The 24,984-nt window shown below is 25.4% G+C and overlaps 1 protein-coding gene across 3 annotated transcripts in view; it reads right to left on the reverse strand.

Moving 5' to 3' along the window:
- Positions 1–24,984, reverse strand: part of LOC127280846 (ammonium transporter Rh type B-B) — a 43,567-nt gene that overhangs the window by 2,069 nt on the left and 16,514 nt on the right. For 2 of the 3 annotated variants that reach the window (XM_051304141.1, XM_051304140.1), the window contains exons 2-10: positions 21,406–21,541; positions 21,105–21,167; positions 13,688–13,874; positions 6,996–7,146; positions 5,513–5,660; positions 1,902–2,120; positions 1,728–1,810; positions 649–792; positions 391–556 (exon numbers count right to left, since the gene is read on the reverse strand). In XM_051304141.1, coding sequence (XP_051160098.1) covers positions 391–556; positions 649–792; positions 1,728–1,810; positions 1,902–2,120; positions 5,513–5,660; positions 6,996–7,146; positions 13,688–13,874; positions 21,105–21,167; positions 21,406–21,538 — 1,294 coding nt within the window. In that variant the 5' untranslated portion in view covers positions 21,539–21,541. Of the gene's footprint in view, positions 1–390; positions 557–648; positions 793–1,727; positions 1,811–1,901; positions 2,121–5,512; positions 5,661–6,995; positions 7,147–13,687; positions 13,875–15,558; positions 15,755–21,104; positions 21,168–21,405; positions 21,542–24,984 lie in introns of those variants that run through there. The other variant, XM_051304142.1, reaches the window with a different exon arrangement.

The raw sequence follows: 24,984 nt of genomic DNA on the forward strand, positions 1-24,984 counted from the left end.
GATATTTATCCTAAATTTTTTGCATTTGTGACTCGTAATAAACTAACGACTTCAAAATTAGTTTGCTGATTTTATAAAATTGTTTTAAAATACTTTTTTGTAAAAGCTCGCTTGACTTCAATTTACGGCACATTCTTTCTTAATCGAAAAAAAAAAAATGTTTCGTTCGATTGTCAAAAAAAAAAAAAAAATTTTTAATCTGTAAACCTGTGTAAATTGAAAATTTTTAAAAATTTATTTTTAATTCTACTTAAAATATATTTAGTTAAATCAAAAAAAATTTTTTTATAAATTCCATTCAATTTATATTGAAGTTGCTAATTAAATGAAAATTTGTAATGTTCATTATAGATATTAATATTGACAATAATATGTTAATATGTGAATTACCAGTTATTAATCCCGATATAATGGCAACCACTAGTGATATCACAAGGGCTAATAATTGATAAGCTGCTTGTTGACCAGCTGTTCTATTCAGCCCTGGAGATATATTGTAATTGTCTCTCATCTCAGCAAGTTTTCCTCCCTCACTGGGAGCACGAGCTGGAAAAATCTGCAATAAATTAATTTAGATAATTGTAATTTTTTCCGCATATATATGTATATATAGAACGTTATTTTTCATATAAGTTAATTATTATTTACTTCATAGAGAGAGTAACTGTAGGCATCTTCCGAGGCAATTCCTGACATTAAAGCACCAAAAATTCCTGCCAACACTCCAGGCATTCCATGAAGATTATGTACTCCGCATGTGTCGTGAATCCTTAGCTTCTTTTGAATTAAAGGCTGAAATTTCGAAATTAACATTTTCATAATATTATATAAACATTAATTACTCCTAAACTTATATTTTTCAGTTATTTTTTTATACAAAAGTTTGATAAACAAATTAAATAATTCGAGTTTTTGAAAAAAAGAAATAATATATTTTTCTCCAAAACTAAAAAAAAAAATAATAACTAATTTTTTGCCTAGACATTTTTTTTTCAAAAAATTATTGATGAAACGTTGCAAAAAAATTTTTTAGATCAAAAATAATAATAATAATAATTTGCATAGAAAAATATTTTTTCTTCTCAATCGTTGATGATAAACGTTGTGAACTTTATCGATGTTTTATTTTGACCCAAAAATTTTAATAATCGCACGATGTTATATTTTTTTTAAATTCCCTGACTTGTGTCAACCAAGATTATGCTTATTATTATAAGTAGTATAATATAGAAAAAAAAAATAATGTCAAATTATAATTAATTAATTATACATTTTTTTTAAATTTAATCCAATTTTGGAGTTGTTAAACTTGTAAATTGCTTTTTTCAATTTACACTTTTTATAATTTATCTTCTTAATGATTGCTTTTGTAATTTTTTTTTTTTTTTTTTTTTTAATTGAAAAAGAGAAACAAATAACGAATTTTTCCGGGCTAAAATAAATATTTTTGAAAAGCTATATCTTGATTAACTGAAATAACAGTAGAATTGTTTTTCCGTTTTTATAGAAATTTTTGAGTTTTTCTTTTTGTTTCATTTCTGTTTCATCGAGTTGATAAAGTTCTTTGAATTGAAAAAATATTTTTTATTTTGAAGAAAAATGAAAAATTCCTTATGAATATATATATATATATATTAATTTTTCTATATCCTATGAGAAATTATTGAAATATTTTTTAGTGCGATTAATAAAAAAAAAAAAATGCGATAATAATATAATATGATTACCGTGATATATTTGTAGCCTAAAACACTAAGCACACCTGCAGCACAGCCAATGACGAGAGCGCCGATTGGTTCACACATCATACCTGAATCCACGAATAAAGCTTGTTTACTGCAAATAAAATGCGAATTGTTGAACGTAATTCGTTTACGATTCATTTAAAAAGTGTTTCATACCAGCGGCTGTACCGATAGCAACTCCACCAGCCAATGTGGAATTCTGAACATGGACCATGTTAAACTTGTTTTCTTTTGAAACAAGAGCAGACACAGCAAATGCAATTACACAGCTTGCAGTAAGTGATAATAATGTATTTATTATAGCACGTTGCTGATCGTCGCCTTTTAAAGAAGCACTGTTGAAGGAGGGCCAGAATAGCCAGAGAAAAACCGTTCCTTTTTTTTTTTTTTTATTTTGTAAAGACAAAAATAAAATCAATATTTTTTTACTTCTCTTGCAAAAAAATAGTAGTTCAGTGTCGTTTTGAACAAAAAAAAAATTAAAAATTGAGAATTTCACATGTATTGTAATTTTTGCACAGAAAACTATTCAAATATTCGCAGGCCTCGGATTGACTTTAAGGCACAAAAAAAGTCGATTTATATTCCAAAAAAAAGTCGAAAAAGTCGATTTTTTTTATTCTAACAAAATTTAATTGGTTAATGAATATTTTACATTAAATAACTATAATGTTATATTAGATATTAAATTCATTTTATTCATTCTGTAATGAATATTATCAAGAAAATTTATTTCGAATATTTCAGAATCGAACTAATTGCAAAACAAATTTTCAAAATTTTATTTAAGTAGAACAAATTTCTAAAAAAAATTCTTAATGTTCCATTTTTATAATTTTTTGAAGTCTAATTTAAGCAATTTATTCGAATTAAAAAAATGTTGTCATAGTTTTTAGTTTTGATGGTCAAAAAAATTTCTGTCAATAGGATCAGTTGGGATAAATGGGGACAAAATCGCTATTTTTCAAAAATTACGTAAGTTTTTTTCCTTTAAAAGGTAATATTTGCGGGTTTATTTTTTTTTTAAGTTGTTATTTACGTTCCCAGGATTAATTTTATGCAGGAGAAAAAAATTTAGATAAGCTTTAAACGCATGAAACTGACTGTCCCCATTTACCCCAAAATTTAGAAAATATCATAAAATTTGGGGTAAATGGGGATAGCATAGTTTCTAAGAAAGTTTTAAGAAAAAAGTTTCCTTAAGTATATTACTGTATTAAGGGATGAAAAAACTAAAAAAAATTCTAGTAGATATATAATAGTTGAACCAATTGAAATTTATTTACTTTTTTTTATTTCAGTATTTTGTCTCGCATTTTAAAAAAACAGACTTAAAAATCATAGGAAATTTTTTTCTTATTCCTTATGACTCCCATAACAGAAATTCACTTGAATTTTTGATTTTTGTTAATTTGGTTAATAATGACAAGCTGTCCCCATTTACCCCAAAAATTTGAAAACTCAGGGTAAATGCAGACAGCTTGTCATTATTAACCAAATTGATAAAAATCAAAAATTCAAGTGAATTTCTGTTATAGAAGTCATAAGGAATAAGAAAAAAATTTGGTATGATTTTTAAGTCTGTTTTCTTTGAAATGCGAGACAAAATACTCAAACAGTTTGACTTTGATTTTCAAGTTTTTATGCATTGAGCGATAACTTTTTTTATCTTGCTGACAATTGTCAAGATAAAAGCTTGGCAATACTCAAAACCACTTGCAGGTAATCTGAAGTTAAAATATTGACGTTGAACCTTATTTTAAAACTGTAAATTAAGCTCCAAAACCTTTTACCCCAACTGACCCTACTTAATCAAGTTTTACAGATATTTAAATACAAATTTATTTTTAATAATAATAATTTTGAAAGAGTTGAAGTTAAAATTTTTAGAAATAATTGAATTTTTAAAAGATTTTGTTAATTTTCAGACAATAATTAAATTTTACAGAACTAAAAATAATTTATGAAATAATGTTAGATAAAATTTTTTAAAAGTAATTGAATTTTCAAAGATATACAAATTTTTATTTTTTTTAAATTAATTGAACTTCAAGTGATTTTTAATTTAACATTTGTGATGATTTCTGTTACTAAAAAATTCAATTTCAGAAGAGTTATAATTGAAATTATTAAATTTCAAAAAATTTTAGATGGAAATTTAAGAAATAATTAAATTTTAGATAGAAGCTTTTAAATGGAAATTTTTGAAAATTATTGAATTTTACTTAATTTAAAATTTAAAATTTTAAATATAATTGAATTTTAACTGAAATTTTGAAAAAAAATAATTGAATTTTAGTTGATTTTAAAATGAAATTTTTGAAAATAATTAAATTTCAAAAGATTGTGTTAAATTTCAGACAATATTTATAATAAGAGAAATTTTCAGTGATTTCTGTTGATGAAGAATTTATTAGAAATCATATACAAAAATTGAATTCCAAAAGTTTTTAATTGAAAAATGCTTTCAGATAATTGAATTTTCGAAGAATATTATAAAAATCATTGAAAATAATTGAAATTTTTTGCAAATAATTAAATTTAAAGTGATTTTGAATTGAAAATTTTTGATAATTTTATTTCCTAATTTTTTTTTAAATTATAAACAATTATTAAATTTAAAAACAAATTTAATTGAAAAATAGTTTAAGATAATTTAATTTAGTGAAGAATTTTATTTAAAAATTTGTTAAATAATTGGAATAAAGAAGATCTAAAGAAGATCTGCATTGTATACTAAAAAAACGTATTTTGTTTAAAATTTAAAAAAAAATGTAAAAAGTCGAAAAAAAATGTAACAACAATTAAATTTCAGAGTTTTTATTTGAAGCTTTTTTAAATAATTGAATTTTTAAAGAAATATTAAAATTATTAAAAATAATTGAACTTCGGAAGAGTTATAGTTGAAATTGTAATTGAATTTCGGAAGTATTAAAATTAAAATTATTAAATTTCAAAACATTTTAGATGGAAAATTTGAAAAATAATTAAATCTTGAAAGGTTTTAAATTAAAATTTTTGGTAATTTTATTTGCTGATTTTTTTTAAGTTGTAAACAATTGTTAAATTTTATAAAATTGTTAATTAAAAAATAGTTTATAATTGAATTTGTGAAGAATTTAATTAAAATTATTAAATATAATCAATTTAGAGGAAAAAAAAATATATAATTTTATTAAATTTAGAGAAAAATTTTCGTTAAAAAAATTTGTTAAATAATTGAAATAAAGAATATCTGAAAGAGATCTGCATTGTATACTACAAAAGACGTATTTTGTTTAAAAATTTTGTAAAAAATGTAAAGAAAGTCGAAAAAGTAGAATTTTATTTAAATAAGTCAAAAAAAATCGTATTTTCAAAAAAAAGTCAGAATAAGTCGTACAATCCGAGGCCTGTATTCGTGTTTAGTTTCAAATTTTATAAATCGCAAAATTTAAAAGAAGTAAAATTTTTATTTTAATAAATAAAATATTCAAAATTAATTTTTTGATTTTCTTTTTTATAATATAGGTGAAATTCTCAACTTGTATGTCAAATAGTAAAAAAAATCATTTTGATAATAATAAAAAATCAATTTCGAAAAATCAACTTCTTTTTAAAAATAGGTAAATTGTTTTTCACTTCAATTCGCATTTTCATTGCACAGTAAACAATTTTTTAAAAAAATAGTAAAAGAAATAATGATTAGAATATTTCAAAAAAAAAAATCTTTTTTTTTACTCTTTTGAATTCTCCCTTTTTTTTAACGGGCAAAAAACATGTTTTACCAATCATTGCAAAAATGTCTGACTGGTAAGTGGAGCCTTCAAGGTGATGTTCTTTCGGTTTATCCTTCACTCCGAAAACAAAACTGACTGCTAATCCGAAATAAGCTCCGAATACGTGAACGTACATACTGTCACCAGCATCAACAGCCTGAAAAGTACAAAATTTTTTTTTTTTTTTGTTTTTTTTTTATTACTATTTTTAAAGAACTTTTATCGTGCATTATATTTTTTACTATTTTTTTTTACATTTTCATATTTCTCAATATAATCCAACAATTTTGAGCTTTTATAGAAAAGCTTTTTCGATTGTTTTTTTTTGCATCTTTTAGGATTTTTAAATGTATGTGTGATTTTCCGCATAGATCACAATTTTTATGTCTTTCGCTGTTTTTTTTTTTTTTTTTTTTTTTTATAAAGAAATCAGTTGCTATTTGGTAATAAATTCAACATGAAAAACTAATTTCTATGTTTACTAATAAAAGCCAATAGTTTTTATTTATAATTTAATAATTTTCCTTTAAAAACAATAATTAAGGGGAGTGACTAGTGAAATTTCAATCCATCGAAATTAATGTTGTTTAGGGTTATCATGTTTTTTTTTTTATATTGAGTATTTAAAATTATAATATAAAATATGAAAAATTAAAAAACAACTAATTTGTTAAAATTTTTTCAAATAAAACTAAAAATTTTTGTAAATTAAAAAAGTGAACTTCTCACACAATTTCTCTTATTTCTTATTGACGATTTTTTAATAGGCATTTTTCGTGATTTTGAACAATCAAGTGTATGGATTTTGATTTTTGAAAAATTTAAATTTTTCCAAAGAATGGAAAATTTGTAAAATAGTTAAAAATTACTTTTTTTTTATAAGGTGAAATGTGATTTCAAGTTCCGAAAAAATGCCAATAAAAAATTGTTTACCCCTAAACAAGGTTAATTTTGATTGAGTTTAAATTTTACTGGTGATTCTTTAAAAATTCAACTTCTTTCACAATTTGGAAATAAAATAATAAAAAATGTAAATAAATAATAAATATACGTATCAGGCTTAAAATTTTTTGTAAAAGAAAGTAGTTTTTTTTTGAAAATCAAAAAAAATGGCACATTTTTTTCCATCTTTTCGTTTTAATGAAGAAAAACACATTTGAAAAGTACCTTCTTCATGTAAACTTTAATTTAAAAAAATTCATAACTCCCGTAACTTTCATCAAATCAAAAAAGAAAAAAATACGTATTCTCTTATTTTTCATAAAGATTCCGAAAAAAATGTTCCAGGCAAAAAAAATTTTGAATAAAAATTTTTCGTAGAATGCCCCATATATACTTAATTTAATAGAACAGTAATAATAATAATAATAGTGATCCTAATAATAATAATAATAATAATAATAATAATAATAAAAGAATATATAAATATAAAATTATATGACCACATTCAACATAATTATAACGGTAGTGAAGGTGTCAGGAACACGCTTACCATCAAGTGATGTTCGCCAATGTATTTGTTTGCCGTGTACATGATTAGTTCAATTATTCCCATGATGATAAGTTGCATATACGTTGTTTTACCTAGAACAGCTCCCATGGATATTAGAGGCGCTGCAACTGCTACATCTGCACTGAGTAATCTGTCAGATAAGATTTCCAATAATTTATTATAATTGTTAATATTCAATTTCCTGTATAACAAAAAAAAATAATACATATATTAATTTACCGTAAAAATTAATGATATTTTTGTATACACATTGATTATATACCGCAAATATAATTATAATTATCGCAATTAGAAATTTGTATAAATATTTTGATGTGCTTTTCGTATTTCGGCAAAATCTTTATTTTTTCTTAGAACAAATTAAATAAAAAATATTATGTATATAATATTTTGGAGTACTTTTTTCGAGGGTTGTTTTTTTATATAAACCTTACTTTGAAGCAGTATTTGCAACAATGCCTCAATATTCTAATAATACTGCAGGAACAATGGAAATATTGAGGCAATGTTATTGGCAACATTGTTGAAATTTTAGGTGCTGTCGGGGTATGTAAAAATAGGACAAAACAGTTGGCTTCTGTTTACTAAAGTACGAAACAGTTTATTACTTATTGTTCATCATTTATATTTTTATCTTATATTATTATATTATTTAAAGGCTCCTATACTAATTCACAGGATGAGAAATATAGCTCATTTACTTTTTTGCACTCAAATTAAAGTTTTACTGCATCCGATATAGCAAAGTAGCTCCATCTAGCACAATCATACAAAAGTTTGCAGATAGTGTCATATATGGTTGAAATAAAGGAGACATCCTCCGGCTGAAGAGGAATTATACAGGTTTTAATATAATTTTAAATCGTTTTAATGGTTTTAATTAAAGTTTTTAATTCTAGTAAATCATTGATCAAGACTATAACAAAGTGAATCAATCAATGATAGTGCAATTGCGTATTATATAAACGTAAAACAAATTCTAAATTCTCATAATCGCGGACAACATAACCTCAAAATATTCAACAACAAAAGGTCAAAATGTAAGTGTAAAATTTTAATTATATATTATCGTTTTATTATTACACATATGAGGCATTTCATATGAGAATACGGGGTCATGTCTCAGATTTTTCTCAAAATTCGGTAAATTGTAGTGATAGTGGTGCTAAATAAGTGTACAATAAGTGTACAATATTTGAGCAATATTTTTTTGCTTTACCTTATAACTTTTTTCCTATTAAAAATAGAGAAAAATGTTGTAAATGTTTTTTACGCGGAAGATCTTAAACTTTTAGAAAAAAATTATTTTTTTTAAAAAATATTAATTTTTAAACAATTTGTTTAAAAAATAAAATTTTTTTTATAACTTTTAAACATGTTCTCCCTCATTTAGAAGCGCGAAAAAAATCATGAATATTGTTTAAGTCATAATAAATTGATGGTTAAATTTTTGAGATGGCATTATTTTTTGTTTTCGAGATATTAATTAATTAACTAACAGAAGGTAATAAAAAATGAAATATTTTACGAACAAATAAAATTAGAGTAATTTTAAAAACACCATTAGAATGCTTATCAAAATCCGCATCCAACGAGCCCTATATGAACTATTTTGGATAAACGGGTGTTAAATTAATAATTATTAATAAAAATTATTTAAATAATTAATAACATTTAAGGAAATGAAGATAAACCGTCAATTCTTTTTTTATTTGAAAGATCAACTAATTCTGTGTTAAATAAAACCAGTGTAAATAACATTTTTAACAAATCTAAATTATTAACAGATGATTATTGAAAATTGAGGTTTCAGCACCCTACGACACAAGTTGGAGGGGGCTGCCTACCTACTCGGCATGGTATTTTTCAGTCTTTTTCTAAATAATATTTTATAATTAATTTTTGATTCTTGGTAATACTTAATATTCTTTTTTTGACACAGAATTAGATGATCTTCCAAATAAAAAAAGAATTGACGGTTTATCTTCATTTCCTTAAATGTTATTAATTATTTAAATAATTTTTATTATTAATTATTAATTTAACACCCGTTTATTAGAAATAGTTCATATAGGGCTCGTTGGATGCGGATTTTGATAAGCATTCTAATGATGTTTTTAAAATTACTCTAATTTTATTTGTTCGTAAAATATTTCATTTTTTATTACCTTTTGTTAGTTAATTAATTAATATCTCGAAAACAAAAAATAATGCCATCTCAAAAATTTAACCATCAATTTATTATGACTTAAACAATATTCATGATTTTTTTCGCGCTTCTAAATGAGGGAGAACATGTTTAAAAGTTATAAACAAATTTTATTTTTTAAACAAATTGTTTAAAAATTAATATTTTTTTTTTTAAATAATTTTTTTCTAAAAGATTAAGATCTTCCGCGTAAAAAACATTTACAACATTTTTCTCTATTTTTAATAGAAAAAAAGTTATAAGTAAAGCAAAAAAATATTGCACAAATTTGTTATTGTAAATATCTCAAAAAATATTAAAAATTTCAAATTCAAAATTTGTACACTTATTTAGCACCACTATCACTACAATTTACCGAATTTTGAGAAAAATCCGAGACATGACCCCGTATTCTCATATGAAATGCCTCACATATTTGATTTTTGTTACTATAAAAAAAAATTATTATTTATTAATAACGTTTTATTTATTTTATGGATTGAGAAAAGTTGCAAAATTTTTTTCGAAAAAAATTATAATAATTTGTATAGAAAAATATTTTTTTCTTCTAAATCGTTGATCATAAACGTTGTATAAAATTTCCCCGACCTTTTTTAATTTGTATCAATATTTTGCCTTCGGTATTGAAAATTGAATGTTTAAAATTGTTATTTCTTTAATCAAGGTAAAAGCTTTTGCAAATATAATTTTAAATGTCCAATATAATTTAATTTATTAATAATTTCAAAAATCCGAGTCAAACAATACAATAGAAATAAAATTTAATTTTTACAAACATTATTTTAAATTGTATATAAATTTGTCACTTGGTTGGAGATGATTGATTATACGTTCAATAGGGGTAATTTATATTTTTTATTGTCTGTTATAATTTAACCGTCAATTAATGTAAATTTACAAATCTATATGATTATTATTATTTTTTCTGTAATCAATATTATATTATTAGACAAGCATGCAAATTTGACATCAATCATAAAAGTAAATATTCTCATTATCTACATTTTTATGTTTTTTTTTTGTTTGTTTTTTTTGAGAAAAAAAAACTTTTCGAAAATTTGATGCAAAAAATTCTTGAAAAATAATTTACTATATATTTTTTATGATTACTTTAAGGTTTTTGAAATAAAAATAAAATTTGCGGGTATTGTAACTATGATTTTAAAAGTAAAATTTTAATCTTTAAATTGCAAAAAATATAGGGTCAGTTGGGGTAAATGGGGACAAGAAGTTTTGTAGCTTAATTTACAGTTTTAAAATTAAGTTCAACGTCAATATTTTAACTTCAGATTATCTGCAAGAGGTTTTGAGTATTGCCAAGCTTTTATCATGACAATTGGCAGCAAGATAAAAAAAGTTATCGCTCAATGCATAAAAACTTGAAAATCAAAGTTAAACTGTTTCAGTATTTTGTCTCGCATTTCAAAGAAAACAGACTTAAAAATCATACCAAATTTTTTTCTTATTCCTTATGACTCCTATAACATAAATTCACTTGAAATTTTCATTTTTTATCAATTTGGTTAATAATGACAAGCTGTCCCCATTTACCCTGAGTTTTCAAATTTTTGGGGTAAATGGGGACAGCTTGTTATTATTAACCAAATTAACAAAAATCAAAAATTCAAGTGAATTTCTGTTATAGAAGTCATAAGGAATAAGAAAAAAATTTGGTATGATTTTTAAGTCTGTTTTTTTTCAAATGCGAGACAAAATACTGAAATAAAAAAAAGTAAATAAATTTAATTCAATTGGTTCAACTATTATATATCTACTAGAAATTTTTTTCAAGTTTTTTCATCCCTTAATACAGTAATATACTTAAGGAAACTTTTTTCTTAAAACTTTCTTAGAAACTATGCTGTCCCCATTTACCCCAAATTTTATGAAATTTTCTAAATTTTGGGGTAAATGGGGACAGTCAGTTTCATGCGTTTAAAGCTTATCTAAATTTTTTTCTGTTGCATAAAATTAATCCTGGGAACGTAAATAACAAGTTAAAAAAAATAAACCCGCACATATTACCTTTTAAAGGAAGAAACTTACGCACGGAGAAAAAAGATTTCTTTTATAAAGTAACTTTTACTACTTTCAGAGTAAAACTGGACCAACTCGAAGTTTCTGCGCATCTCTGGCAATTTTTACTCCAAAAATAGTAAAATTTACTCTAGAAATAGTAAAACTTACTACGGAAACAGTAAAATTTACTACAGAAATAATAAATTTTACTATTTTTGGAGTAAAAATTGCCAGAGATGCGCAGAAACTTCGAGTTGGTCCAGTTTTACTCTGAAAGTAGTAAAAATTACTTTTTCTTTGTCTCCGTGCGTAATTTGTGAAAAATAGCGATTTTGTCCCCATTTACTCCAAACTGATCCTAGTAAATTATTTTTCAAGAATTTTTTGCATCAAATTTTCGAAAAGTTTACGTAAAAATACACAATTTAAAAACAAAAACTTTTAAAATTGAAGCAGTTTTAAGAAAGTCATGAGCATTCAAAAATAAAAAATTATTAAAATTCTGTAATTTTGAAAAGTTCATATCTCGTAAACGACTCGCTAAAATAAATGAAAAAAAATCATGAAACATTTTTGCTATTAGATCACTTGAGAAATTTTTCTATGTATATATATATATATATTAGAAGGTTTGATTTGTCAGTGATTCTATATAGAATGACATAAGTTGTATATCTATATATAGATTTTGAAATTTTTCACATTTTGAAAAAAATATTGCTCTTTTTCAAATACAGGATATTGAAAGTTAGACGCATATATATATATATCGAGCTTTTGAAAAGATGTGCAATAAAGATATGACTATATTGCTGAACCTTTCGTTTAAGATATTTTTTCCAAGTTTCTAACTTTCTAGTCTGCCCGCGCAGTTCACATCTAAAGTAGACTGATGGTGTGGCTTTTTCATAGTGGCGGTGTGTTAAAGATAAGCCCTTTAAAACACGATAAGCCTGATTGAATTTCATCCTTCCCTTTATATATTTATCTCTCTCTCTCTCTCTCCCCACTTTTAGAACCTCTTACTACCAATACTTTTTTTGTTCCATAGATTCTACACATGAAATTGTAGATAAAGTGTGGAAAATACACTACGAAACATACAATATTTTCAAATTTTATTTACATATGGGCAATTCTCCAAAATGGGGGGATTTTCATGTTATTGTGTTATATTATTTAAACATCTTATTGAAAAAAATGCCATTTAAAGATTCCATAACTATGATGCCTTATAAAAAATTAAAATTTTTCACATAAATTTAGTGAAAAAATAAAATTTAATAGATGAAAGTTATTAAATTCTGAAACATTAAAAATCCGCAGTCATGAGGAATCGATCACCGGTTCTTGTTGAGGCAAATCCATTAGGGAAACCACTCAGCTACGACACGGTTTAAGAATTAAAAATTTTAAGGGCAGGTGCTTGTAAGACAGCGCCATCTACATCGAAACTAAAATTTCGGACAAATTTTCAACAGTACTTACTCGAGAACAAGAAAATAAAATGCATTGTTCTTTAGGATAATTGATTATTGTCAAGAAATACACCAGCTAAAACTTTTTTTGAGTTAAAATAATAAAAAAAAATTTGTTTTTTCCGAGAAAGGATACTGTTACACTTTTCGTAAAAAAGTGATTATATTTAATTTATCGACATTAATTTTTTTTTCATTATTTTAACTCAAAAAAAGTTTTAGCTGGTGCACTGAAAAAAGGGTTTGGTATTCATAACCAAACGTTTGGTTGGTATTTAAGCAACCAAATTTTTTTTGTTTAATCAACAAAATTTTGGTTGTCCCAATCAAACTTTAGTTAGGACAACAAAACTCCTTTTTTTCTAATTTTGGTTGTGTTAAACAAATTTTGGTTGAGACAATTAAAATTTTGTTGATTCAACAAAAAAAATTTGGTTGCTTAAATACCAACCAAACTTTTGGTTGTCAATACCAAATCCTTTTTTCAGTGTGTATTTCTTGCCAATAAACAATTTATCCTAAAGGACAAAGCATTTTATTTTCTTCTTTTCGAGTAAGTACTGTTGAATGCCTTAAAAAGACATGCCCTTAAATTTGATAAAAGTTTAATCATATGTGCTAATACAGAGGAAAAGAACATTTCCTGCCAAAAATTTTCTTCTAAATTTAAAAAAAAATTAAAACTATTTCTAAGTTTAGAAAATTTGGATAATTTTTCAAGTTCAAAAAATGTTATAAACTTTTTTAAGTTGTAAAAATAATTTTTTTTTTTGAATTCATAAAATTTGTAGCTGTTTAAATTTTTTAAAATGTTTTAAAGGTTTTTGAAAAATTATAATATCTAGATTTTTCAGTTGTTCTAAGATAAAAATAACAAATAAAATATATAAACTTATTTTTCTGATGTATTAAAGTAAATTATAGAGTATAGAAGTACCGAAATATTAGCGCTTATATGTACTCACCCTTGAAGAGATATAGGTGCTTTGCCATTTTTGCCCACACTTAAGACCCCATCACATAGCATTGCCACTTGTATTAAAATTGCACCTATTAAGAAAGTCAGTCCAACAGCACTTTGTCCATATCTTCGTAAAAAGGTCATTAAGAAACCAAAACCGATCCATATCATGACATGAACATCCTGGTACACTGAAAAAGTTTAAAAAAACTTAAAACTAAAAATTTTTACAACTTAAATTTATAATATACACCTAAAAGTTGTAAAACAAAGAAATGAGTGATTAAATTAAAAATGTCATTTTTCTGTTCTGTCGAAAAAACTCGAGTCCAAATTCATAATATGAATTCATAATATCAATTAATCAATATCTGTAAAATCTATGTAATAGATAATTTTATTAAAATGTATAAAGGTGTTCTATTCCTAATCATTGATAATTGTGAAAGACAATTTTCAAATACAAGAATCATATGCGTGAAAAGAAAAAGGAAAAGGGAAAACTACCAAGAAAAGGGATCACCAATATACATATTTTTTATATTGGTGAGGTACTGCTAGCTGGTACCATCCGAAGATCGACCTACAAAAATCATTCTACATAAAGGGATACATTTCCCATTCATTCATCAGTTAAAAATACATACGGCAGTAACAGCTCATTTATAATAAATATACGGCAGTAGCAGTGAGTGAAACCAGTGATAATTCAGCTATTAAAAGTTTTACGAGCATTATTCAATAACTCATCGAAATTCAGTTCCTGAAGTGAAGTCTGAAGAAATCTTAATGCACACCAAGAGATCAGCTGTTCAACATCTAATAGAGGACAGGGCGCATGATTATGTTTTAAAAATCATTAGTTAGAATTTTCATTTTATGGAATTTCATTTGTTATAATTATTTTTGAGCCGAATTTTTATTTGTTCGAATTAGTATTTTGCAGAATTTTCATCAAACCGATTTTCTATATAACAGAATTTTTATTTAACATAATGGGCATTTTAAAGAATTTTTATTCTAATTGATAGAATTTTCATTTGTCCGAAATTGTAAATAGCCGAACAAACAATCGACAGAAAGATTTCGGCGTGTTTTTTAAAATCAACCAATCAAAAATTATCCTTAAAATTGTGATTAGTTGATTTTAAATATCGCGCCGAAATCTTTCTGACGATTGTTTGTTCGGCCATTAGCAGTTTCGGACAAATGAAAATTCTATCAATTAGAAATTCTGTTAAATGATTTTTCGGTTAAGTAAAAATTATGTAGTATGAAAAATCGGTTATATATGGAAATTATATTAAATAATAATTCAAACAAATTGAAATTCATCTGAAAGAAAATTCTATGCAATGAAATTCTACCCAATAAAAATTTGTTTTTCAAATGGTGATGAGGCCTTATATGAAATAAGGACAAATATACCTAGTTTAGGTCCAAAAAGAATTAGGTTACATAAAGATTAGACCAAATGAAAATTAGCTCAGTTGACGATTAGGCCAAATAGTAATTTGGATATATTATGGTTGTGATAATTATAAATTTAGAAAAATTAAGCATTGGGCCATTTAAAATTTGTAGAAAATTCATGAGCCTCCGAAAAGAAAGTTATTATATAAAAATTTTTTTAATTAAAAAAAAAATCTCCTTTGCATATAATATATTTTCTGCAGTGTGAAAAATATCTCTTTTATATTATATGGATTTTGTCATTTCTATATAATATAGATAAGTTTATAAAATAAAATTTCTTCCGTTTGAAAATGTACAGATCTTAAAAAAGAGTACAATTGCTTTGTGACTTTTGGAATCTTTTCGCGGAGCAGTGCCAGAGTATGTGTATATATATAGAGTATAAGAAAGGAAACTTACACATGTACGTGACTGGCAACATACTCAGCTTTCCATTTAAATAAGGTGTAAAACTGTTCTGCGTATTGCCAGCGTTTGCTTCGGGGGCGTAATCGAAGGTGGCCAAGAAACCACAAAGAAGAAAACCTTCCACGAACAATAGAGTAATTCCCAATGCAAGACCCGTAGTCATACTTTTTTCAAATAATCTTGATTTGTTTTTTTTTTTTAATTTTTTCCTTTTTATTCCTCCACTCAAAGTTAAAAATTTTTATTTCCTTGTGGATTTTCACCGAATTTAATTATAAGTTTGAATTAAACTGAATTACGCAAAAATGAACATTAATTTTGAATTTTATTTAAGTTTCGAATTTTGAATTTTTTTTTAAATGAACCAAACTAGAAACTATTCTTTATTTTCAAATTTGTTTGTAATCAGAATTATCATTTTTCATATTAAACTAACAATTTTGATATCTAGTTTGACGTAATCTTTTAAAAAAAAAACAATTTATATCTACGGTTATTTTTGAAATAATAGATTTGCTCGAAAGTTTTTGAAGATTCTTTATGGCAAAAGTCCGCGAACTAAGAACGAACTAGAACTGAATGTTATTTTAACAGTTTGGAGAGGAAACTTTGAAAACATTTCAAATGCAAGATAGCCATCTCAGTATATTTTAAAAGGCGTTAGGTCAAACATTTTACATCTTTAAGAAAAGATAAATTTATTTTGCATGTTATACTTTTTACTTTTTCTTGTACTTTACAATTTCATTTTAGGAGTATAGAAAATATTAAACATATATATATATATATATATAAGTGATTTGAATTTTTAAATGCCAGAATTTACAATTATTCAAATCTTCATTTCTTCGAATTTTTATTTGTACGTATTATTAATTGATAGAATTCTTAAAACGCCGAATTTATATTTGTCCAAAACTGCAAATGCCTGACAAACAATCAGAAATTATCAAGGAAATTGTGATTGGTTATTTATTTATTTAATTACAATCTACGGGCTTACAAATAAAAATGTAAAAATTAGTGCAAAAGCACTTAATAGTAGAAGGAAATATAATGAATATGATTACAAAATGACAAAATCATGTAGGTGACAGATAGACTAATACAAAATTCATTTTCGTAAGTCGTTTGTGAATTTGCTTAAAGATATACCAAAGAAGTCCAATGCGTGACAGTACTCGTTACCTCTAGTACAAATTCTATTAATAACACTATTGTCTAAATAGTTAGATTTGTTAAATTTAACTCTGAACAGTTTCTGATTTCTTAAACCTCTTGAAGGAACAATAAAATTTATGCTTGACAATATCGATGGACAATCGAGTAATCCGTTAATTATTTTGAACAAATGTAGTAGATCCCAAAAAATAATTATGGAGGAGAATTTTGGAACTACTAGTGTTTTTCTTAAGTCTGTATAATCATGACTGAGTATGTTGTAATATACACCAACTTGTCTTGCTGCAAACCTGCAGCATAGTTATACAAAATTGGATTTTCATGTCTAAAGAATGATATTACACTACACTTTTTAACATTAAGAGTAAGCCTTATATCGGCAGACCATCTTATAAGATTGTTAAGATCAAACTCTCTGTCGATTGCTGATGGAAAAATTCGGATTTGTTCAGCTGACAGGTTTATTGTTCCATGTCACGTGGTCATCTTGAATTACTGTTAAATAATGAATCAGGTTAAAGTGAGAAATCAATTGCAAGTGTAGTGAATGGATGAAGAGACAATTTCATCGTTTATCGGTAAGTTATACTCGGTTACTATTGAACATAACATCACCTTAAAAAATACAAAATGTATAATAAATATTATTTAACAACAAATTTCAATTTAAAATAATTTTTTGGTTTCAGGTCAAAGAATTTGATTCAGAACCTGCATGTTCCACAGATTTTAATGCAAATGAAACTGGTGATATAACCTACGAAAATCTGCTATCGATTATTTTAGATGGCGAAGAAATTGAACAAATTGTATTAGACGGATCAAAGCTTTGTTAATACAACAAATTGTATTGCCGATTTAACAATTTAGTCTTGTTATTTTAACTGTTCCATAGCAATTTTCTTTGTTCATCAAACAATTCTGTTTGTTCACCGAACAATCCGAATAGTTTTAATAACAATCTCATTTCAAAAATTTTTTTTTGTCCCAAAAAACAAATATAATTGCTGGTTCTATATATTGACAATCCGGAATTGTTGTCTAGACTTAATTTTTAGTAACCACAACAATTCTTTTTTCTCCGTGTATATTTGACTTAAGGGTTGTTTTAGGGGTGTTTCCCCTACTTGTATCGGAGTGTCAATTTTTTTTTACACTTTTAGTTGTATTTTGTGCGAGAATTTGCAATAAAATTGTGTGTGTAATGAAATTTCTATTTTTTTTAGAAAAATATCAATGTAGGGGATTATACTTGGGGTGTTTTCCCGAGGCGAAATTTGAATCCTCTTTAGCTCCCCTTAGAACCTAAATAGGCTATCTTTTGGATCTTTTAGACTCCCGTAGACCCTCCTTTGAATCCCAACGTAGAAGAAAGGGAAATTTGCGACTGGTTGAAGAAGCTAAAGAGGGTCTAGTTCGATTAAACAAATACAAAAAAATACTCTTTTAATTATTTTGATTAAAGCAAAATGAAATTTGTTTTCACACAATTTCTCTCTAATTACACTTTAAAAACAGAAATTAACATATTTTGAAGCGTTTTAAATAATTAATAGAATTAGAGCAATTTCAAAATTTTCAATATTTTAATCAATTTTTAGGCCCTCATTTGAATCCAAACGTGGAAGAAATGGAAATTTGCGAGTAGTTGAGGAAGCTGAGGAGGGTCTGTTTACCCCTACTTTACTCCTTGTAAAGTAGGCCTTAAATTTCGCCTCGGGTTTCTAATGAATTTGGGGTTGAATTTAATTTTTTTTTGAAGTTTTTTGTTGTGTTTATGCAGTATCTTGGTGTTTAAAATTTCGATGATCGTAATCGATGTGAAATTCACCGACCTAATATGTCCCTAGTAATAAATAAAAATAAAGAAATTTCCAATCTATTGGTAAATCTTTTAGCATTTAAAGAGCCGTGTTTGATGTGAAAGATACTTAAAACATCAGGTGAATTTTTATAGTTAACCGTTACAATTCTAGTTGAACCCATTAGAAAAGTAAATATAAAACATTAAATTAAAGGTAAACAAGCTTGAAGCAAAAGCTCACTGGTATATCAAGTAATAGTGACTGTCAGCATTATTCTTTGAGCAAGAATTCTCTCGCTTCAGACACTAAACATTATAATGGGTTGAAGCCGTTGAATGTTACTGCTTCGATTCATGGTTTCAGTTCTATAAAAAAAAAGTCCTATATATACAGGGAGCCAATACTATTAATGTTTCAATGGTCCACTTTGCTTAACAACCGAAAATAAAAGAAGCTTTCGTTTTTTAAGTGAAAGTGCAATGCTCTTGATAGGAAATTGTAAAATTGGATTTTAATTGAAAAATCCTCTCAAATAGTTTTCAGTTATTCCTTATAGTAGATATCACAAAAGAATTGATTCATTTTTTTTCTATTTAATAAACTCAATTTCTTTAATTTTACCTATTTTGTGAGATTATTTTTATTTTATATAAATGACAGGTGTTTCTACACTTTTATTTCTAACTTGTATTCTAAGATTATTACATTTTGTAAACTAGAAAAATCTAATTAACACTCTATTTGCGTTTTTGACCGGGAATATTGGCCAAATCCCTAAACTAAAAATTTATTAAAACACTAGTATAAAAATTCCTATTAATTGTTAAGAACTATATATTGATTGTTATTTTATGTATTTATATAGCTCGTCGTGCTGGGATTCAAAAAATGAATTTTAACCTTGATTGATGATTGTCCCAATTAATAATAAATTATCATTTCTTTAAAATTTTGGCAATTTTTTAGGACAGGAAAGATATATCAAAAAACGTCTTTAAAGTTTCAAAACCAGTAACTGTTTTCTCATGAGGATTAAATAATTAAATAAATCTTACTCGAAAATTGTATTTAATTTGTCAGAATTTGACGATATTAATAAATTCTCATGAGAAAACTGGTACCTGTTTCGAAACTTTAAAAATGTTTTTTGATATATCTATCCTGCCCTAAAAAATTGCCAAAAATTTTAATGAAATTATAATTAATTTTAACAATATAAATTACATATAAATCGTATATTATATTATATTAATTTTTTAAATATTTAAATTTTTTCAATGTTATTCATATTTATATAATAAAAATTAATTTTAGTAAATTTATCATTATATATTGTAATCTTTAAGTAGAAAAGTGAATCATTAATGTTATACATAATACATCTATATACGAACAAAACGTGTACGTTCGGTTTAATAATAGAATAATCGTCGAGAGTTTCGTTAAACCGTGGAAGTTTTCGCGTAATCGATTTAACTTAGCGTATTTTCAGTAAAAGTTACGTAATATTCGTGTGATATAATGAATTTAAAATCTACTACTTTTCCTCTGCCGTTAAATTTTATGAGAAACGTTAAGCTTTACTTTTTGCGGTTAGCTTCTGGTCATTTACATGTTGAATTTATATCATTTTTCAAAAAAAAAAAAAAAAAATTTTCCTCACCCTTTGTTAAATTTGCTATATAATTAAAGGTTGTTAAAAGCAACAATCCAAAAATGAATTAATAATTCACTAAATTGTTAATTTACTTTTTTCATTGCTGTAGTAGTTTTTAAAAAAATTATGACTCACTTCAGTTAGTTCATTTGTTCTTGAAACTGCATGTCAACCATTTCAAATTTCGTAAAAAAAAATATTTCGAAAAAAATTTCTCCTTACTACCAGGATTGTTTAGCCCGCTTGAAACTCCTAGGATTGGTTCTTCATATTGGTAAGAATTTATGGTAAAAATTTGAGAGAAAAAAAAGTGGGGTTTTTGAGAAAATTGACTTTAATGATTTTTAGAAAATCATCTCCTGTTTTGTAAATTTTAAATCTTTTTTCAAATATCAAATGGGATTTTAAAGAGGAATATACCCCCTACAAGATCCAAGAAAAATAATTTGATTGCATTCATTAGAAAAAAAAATTACAGGCGAAACAATTTTTTTTCATTGTTCTTTCGAGTTTTACCACTGAAACTTCAAATGACCATAACTTCGTTAAACATAATTTTTATGAAAAATAAAAAAATACGTGTCTCTTTATTTTTCATGTAGAATAACATATTTCATCGACAGAAAAATCTACAACCTAAAGGTGGTCGGCCTGTACGTTTTGAAATGGATTCAGCCTGAAGCATTTATTGATTAAAATTCTAATGGATCTTAAATTATCCAAATTTGAATCTGTTTAAATTTTAATTCATTCAAAGTTGAATTTTATTCTATTCTAATTTTAAAAGTTACAAATTCACTTTTTTTTTTTAATTTTAAACGAATGAAAATATTATTTTCTTTATTATATTGGATAAATTGTGTATACAAATATTAAAAAAAAAAAATACTCACTTGGATAAATCCGAAGTGAATCGTCAACATCATCAAGTGAAATTCTTCCATTTTTAACTGGAACTGGAATTTGAAATAACATATATCATTACGTTGGACAAACGTATCTATACCTACTCATATAGACAATGCGTTATCCACCGTTATATGTATATGTGTGAGTATGTTTGTTTTGGCTTCATATAGATATGTGCACACTTAGGTTTAGTGCCAGTTTTCATTGCGGAATATTTGATCAAACATCATTGTTTCGTCATTGCGGTGAATGTGTGCATGCAAATAAATTATACATGGTACTCACTTGAATGGTTACTGATCACATTAGCACGTGCCTCAGGTCCATATGTTGTTAACATGCCCATTAAAACCATTATGATGAGCTGAATCAGGAATAACAGAAGGATCTGCTCTTTCCCTCCGCATAATGAAAGCATACTCTGCGAATGTTTACAAAATCACTTTCATTACAACATTTATTTTTCATACTTCTTTACTTTTTATTAAACCTATCTGTGGATCATTCTCTATACATAAGGAGAAATGATACGTTTAAGACATTTTTTCTAAAAAAAAATATTCAAAAATTAATAAAAATAATGGCGGTCATATGATATAGTGTTTAACATTATTCAATCAGATCATAAGAGAAAAAGTACAGAAATTTCATATTACATATCTGAAATGTTCATATATGGTGAAAAAACTCCATTTCGTAATTGTGCATGAAACTAATTTTACTCAAACAATAAATAACACTATGAAATCTAATTTTATCTTTTGTCTATGTTCCTAAAGTTCTGAACTTTCAAATGAACGAAATCATTTTTTTAGTATCACAGAAAAAAGTTGGACTCAAATTTTTTTGCATCTCAAAATAAATTCATGTTAAATGACATAGAACGTGGCGCCATCTGCCTGTCTCATTTTTTGATGCGTATCAAATTGAGTATAAATTTTGTACTCAATTTGAGATTAGGTTTTTTCTGTGATATTGAAAATGTCTACAGCAATGAAAAATAAAAAAGTACATCAAACATTTAAGAAATTATTAATTTATTTTTAGATAGAAAGCAATGCTTTTTTTTATAAAATTTGAAATTAAAAAAGTAGTAAACAAGTTTTTTCGTTTATTTGAACGTTTAGAACTTTAAGTACATTTTGTCTAGCAATATTTATTAATTTATTTTTTATTTTAATTGATTTCAGAAGAGGTAAGGCAAAATATTTCAATTTATATTTTCAAGAATAGAATTTATTTTTGTCCGCCATTGAAAACTTCATTCCGTAAGCTGTCACAAGTATAAGTATTAAATGTAAACAAACATATTAAGGGAGCAATGCAAAGGTAAACAGGATTTAGAATATTGATGCGGTTAAAAGTTAGTGCAAATTAGGATGAAAGAAAAGAAAATATTCAGTATATAAATGAGATTTTCAGTTGAGCAGTTTTCATCGACACAAAGAAAACTTCATTCCGTAAGTGCAGTAAAAATTCTGAATTTTGGTAAATAAATGATAAATATTATAAATAATTTTTAGAATAGTCTTTTATTTGAATAAAATATTGCAAATACTATTGACTGCTTGTTTATAAAATTTTTTCTACTGAACATTAGAATCAATATATTTTGGAGCTTTCGAAGAAAATAAAACTCCATTTTGTAATCGCTATTGTGCATTTTCAGTTATTTGAAAATTATACATAATTTATTTGATGAATTTTATTAATATTTCTTAGAATAATCTTTTATTTGTATAAAATATTACAAATACTACACAGTCCGACACGATTTTTCACACACGAAAAAATCAATGATTTTCAGAAACTAGGACCAAAAAAAAGATACCCGTGTCTGGCCGTTTTGCTAGATCAGGTCATTTTTTGCTTTTAGGGGTAAAAACAACCCTTCAATGAAAGGTGATAGGAAATCTTGTACAAATTAATAATTTTTTATTAAACCTGGTATCTCGGGGTTTTCCGGATCGCTGATTACGAATCTGATGTCAGATTTTCAAAATTCAAAATGTTGGATCCAATATGGCGGTCGAAAATTATAAAAATTCACCAATTCATTTGAAAGTTGTTACTTAGGGGTTTTTGGGGTAGCTGATAACGAATATGATGTCAGATTTTGAAAATTCAAAATGGCGGATACAATATGGCGGTCGAAATTTATAAATATTAATTATTTTTTATAAAACTTGGAATCTAAGGGCTTTCGGCGTCTCTAAGTACGATAAGATAAGTCAGATAAGAATAATAAAAACGCCAAATCTAATAAAGGTGAAGATCACAAATCTGAAAAATAATTTGGAAAATTTAAATGTTTGATCAATTTTTTGTTAAAATTTGCAAGCCAACATTTTAAAATTTTTATTTTAAGTGATTTTTAATCTGTAAATTTGTATATTTATTAACTAAGTTTCTATTAGAATTAATAAATTCAAAAGGTTATAATCAAAATTTATTAAACAAATATAATGCAATAAAATAAAATTAATAGAAATATTTCATAACAACTCTTGTATTACGTTTGTGTAAATTTTAGACGCTTATTTTTACGATTTAAAGATTCGACCACCATATTAGATCCGCCATTTTGAATTTTGAAAAGCTAACATCAAATTCGTAATCAGCAACCCCAAAAACCTTCAAGTAACATATTTCAAGTGAATTCGACGAACTTTTATAAATTTCAAACGCCATATTGAATCTGCAATTTTGAATTTTAAAAATCTGACTTCAGATTCGTACTCAGCAACCCCAAAAACTCATAGACACCAAGTTTTATAAAAAATAATTAATGTTTTTTTAATTTCGACCGCCATATTGGATCCGCCATTTTGAATTATCAAAATCTGACATCATATTCGTTATCAGCGACCCCAAAAACCTTCAAGTAACAAGTTTCAAGTGAATTCGATGAACTTTTATAAATTTCGACCGCTATATTGAATCCGCCATTTTGAATTTTGAAAATCTGACATCATATTTGTAATCAGCGACCCCAAAAACCCCTAAGTAACAACTTTCAAATGAATTGGTGAATTTTTATAAATTTTGACCGCCATATTGGATCCGCCATTTTGAATTTTGAAAATCTGACATCAGATTCGTAATCAGCGACCCGGAAAACCGCGAGATACCAGGTTTCATAAAAATTTTTTTTTTTGTACAAGATTTCCTATCACCTTTCATTTAAGGGTTTTTTTTACTCCCAGAAGCAAAAAATGACCTGATCTAGCAAAACGGCCAGACACGGGTATCTTTTTTTTTGGTCTTAGTTTTTGAAAATCATTGATTTTTTCGTGTGTGAAAAAAAAGTTGAATTTTGTCGGACGGTGCTATCAATAAAAGTTATTAGACAAATATATTTTTATTTTATATGGAAATTTTTATTTGTCTCAAATAAATGCAAATATGTAAAAGATTTCTCTAAGTGTGTTAAATAGGATAAAGGAATAAAATGTGAAAAATAAAAAAATCTTTTTTAGAAGAATGACAAGAAGTATTTTTATACTTTTTAAAACAAATAGAAAAATTATGTAATATTTATTAATTATAACAAAAGAAATAGAAAAAAAGTATATAAAAATTTTTTTGGTGTAGAAAAATTATTCTTTGTTAATAAAGGAGAAATGAAAAGAATTGTTATAAGAATAAATGGAGAAATTAAGAAAAATTATTTTACAAAGAATCAAAGTTTTTAGAGCAGAAGGAATTTATTATAAAAATTTGTTCAATAGAAAGAACATTTTCTTTGATTATATATAATTATAGAAGGTATACAGGTAAGAGAGAAAATAAAATATTTTTCTTCTTTTTTTTAAATAAAAATAAAAAATTAGTTAGGAAAAAAAAGAAAAGAAAGAAAAAAAT

The sequence above is a fragment of the Leptopilina boulardi genome, unplaced genomic scaffold (genome assembly GCF_019393585.1).
Source record: "Leptopilina boulardi isolate dan_hultmark-lab unplaced genomic scaffold, ZJU_Lbou_2.1 LbouV2_255, whole genome shotgun sequence".
NCBI lineage: Eukaryota > Metazoa > Arthropoda > Insecta > Hymenoptera > Figitidae > Leptopilina > Leptopilina boulardi.